This window comes from Buceros rhinoceros, unplaced genomic scaffold, assembly GCF_000710305.1.
Source record: "Buceros rhinoceros silvestris isolate BGI_N320 unplaced genomic scaffold, ASM71030v1 scaffold26897, whole genome shotgun sequence".
In the NCBI taxonomy this organism is placed as follows: Eukaryota; Metazoa; Chordata; class Aves; order Bucerotiformes; family Bucerotidae; genus Buceros; species Buceros rhinoceros.
Window position 1 is genome coordinate 4,115 of NW_010423161.1, and position 960 is coordinate 5,074.

General features: G+C 63.2%; 1 protein-coding gene across 1 annotated transcript in view; it reads left to right on the forward strand.

Moving 5' to 3' along the window:
- The window catches only part of TMED6 (transmembrane emp24 protein transport domain containing 6), a gene marked incomplete at its 5' end in the record, with an annotated part of 1,484 nt that extends 1,073 nt beyond the window's left edge, over window positions 1–411 (forward strand). Inside the window, one exon of the mRNA XM_010140349.1 lies at window positions 187–411. Coding sequence (XP_010138651.1) covers window positions 187–411 — 225 coding nt within the window. The remainder of the gene's footprint in view (window positions 1–186) is intronic.
- Between the last annotated feature and the right edge of the window lie 549 nt (window positions 412–960).

Below are 960 nucleotides of genomic sequence, written 5' to 3' on the forward strand. Positions count from 1 at the left end.
CCAGTCCCTGCAGCGGATCCACGCTCCTGCCCAGCTGGGTGTCACCTGCAAACTGACTGCGGGTGCCCTTGATACCCTCCTCCAGAGCACCGACAACGCTGTTAAAGAGACCACTCAGGGCTGGTGCCAGCCCGCAGCTCCCAGTGCGGCTCTGCCAGCCCCGGCTCTCAGCAATCTCTCCCGCAGACCAGCATCCACAAGCTGCAGCTCCACATCTTCCACATGTGGCGGTTCTACAACTTCGCCCGGATGCGGAGAGGGGCTGACTCCTTCCTCCTGGAGTCCAACTACCGCTACGTCAACTGGTGGTCAATGGCTCAGAGCTGCGTCATCGTCCTCTCCGGGGTGCTGCAGCTCTACTTCCTGAAGCGCCTCTTCAACGGGCAGAGCTCCAGCAGGCAGAGGTGCTAGTGGAGCCCGGAGCCGCGGGCAGGGCCGGAGCTGCCCTCAGCCCCTTCGCCGAGCGGGAGGGAAGGCTGGATCCTGCCTCAAGGAGGAGGAAAGGGGGTTTCCCCTGCTCCTGCCACAGCTGAAATCGCCCCGACAGAAGACAAGAGCAATGCAATCGCCTGAGCTTCGTGTGCCGGGTCAGCTTGTCACTGACACCCTACGTGTGCGGGAATGGAAGTGTGTGCCCGTCCGCAAGGGGGAGGAAAGGGGGTTTCCCCTGCTCCTGCCACAGCTGAAATCGCCCCGACAGAAGACAAGAGCAATGCAATCGCCTGAGCTTCGTGTGCCGGGTCAGCTTGTCACTGACACCCTACCATGTGCTTCTTCTATCAGCCCCCCAATAAAGGAGCCCCTGGCACCCTCCCACCCTGAAGCTCAGCTGCCGCCTCCAAGCGCTCAGCCCCGGGGCTGTGAGCCTCACCCAGCCTCGGCCTCCGAACCCACCGTAGTGCTTCTCCCCTTGAGTCACCCCAGCCAGCCAGAGACCCACAGCAGGGGCGAGGGCTGACC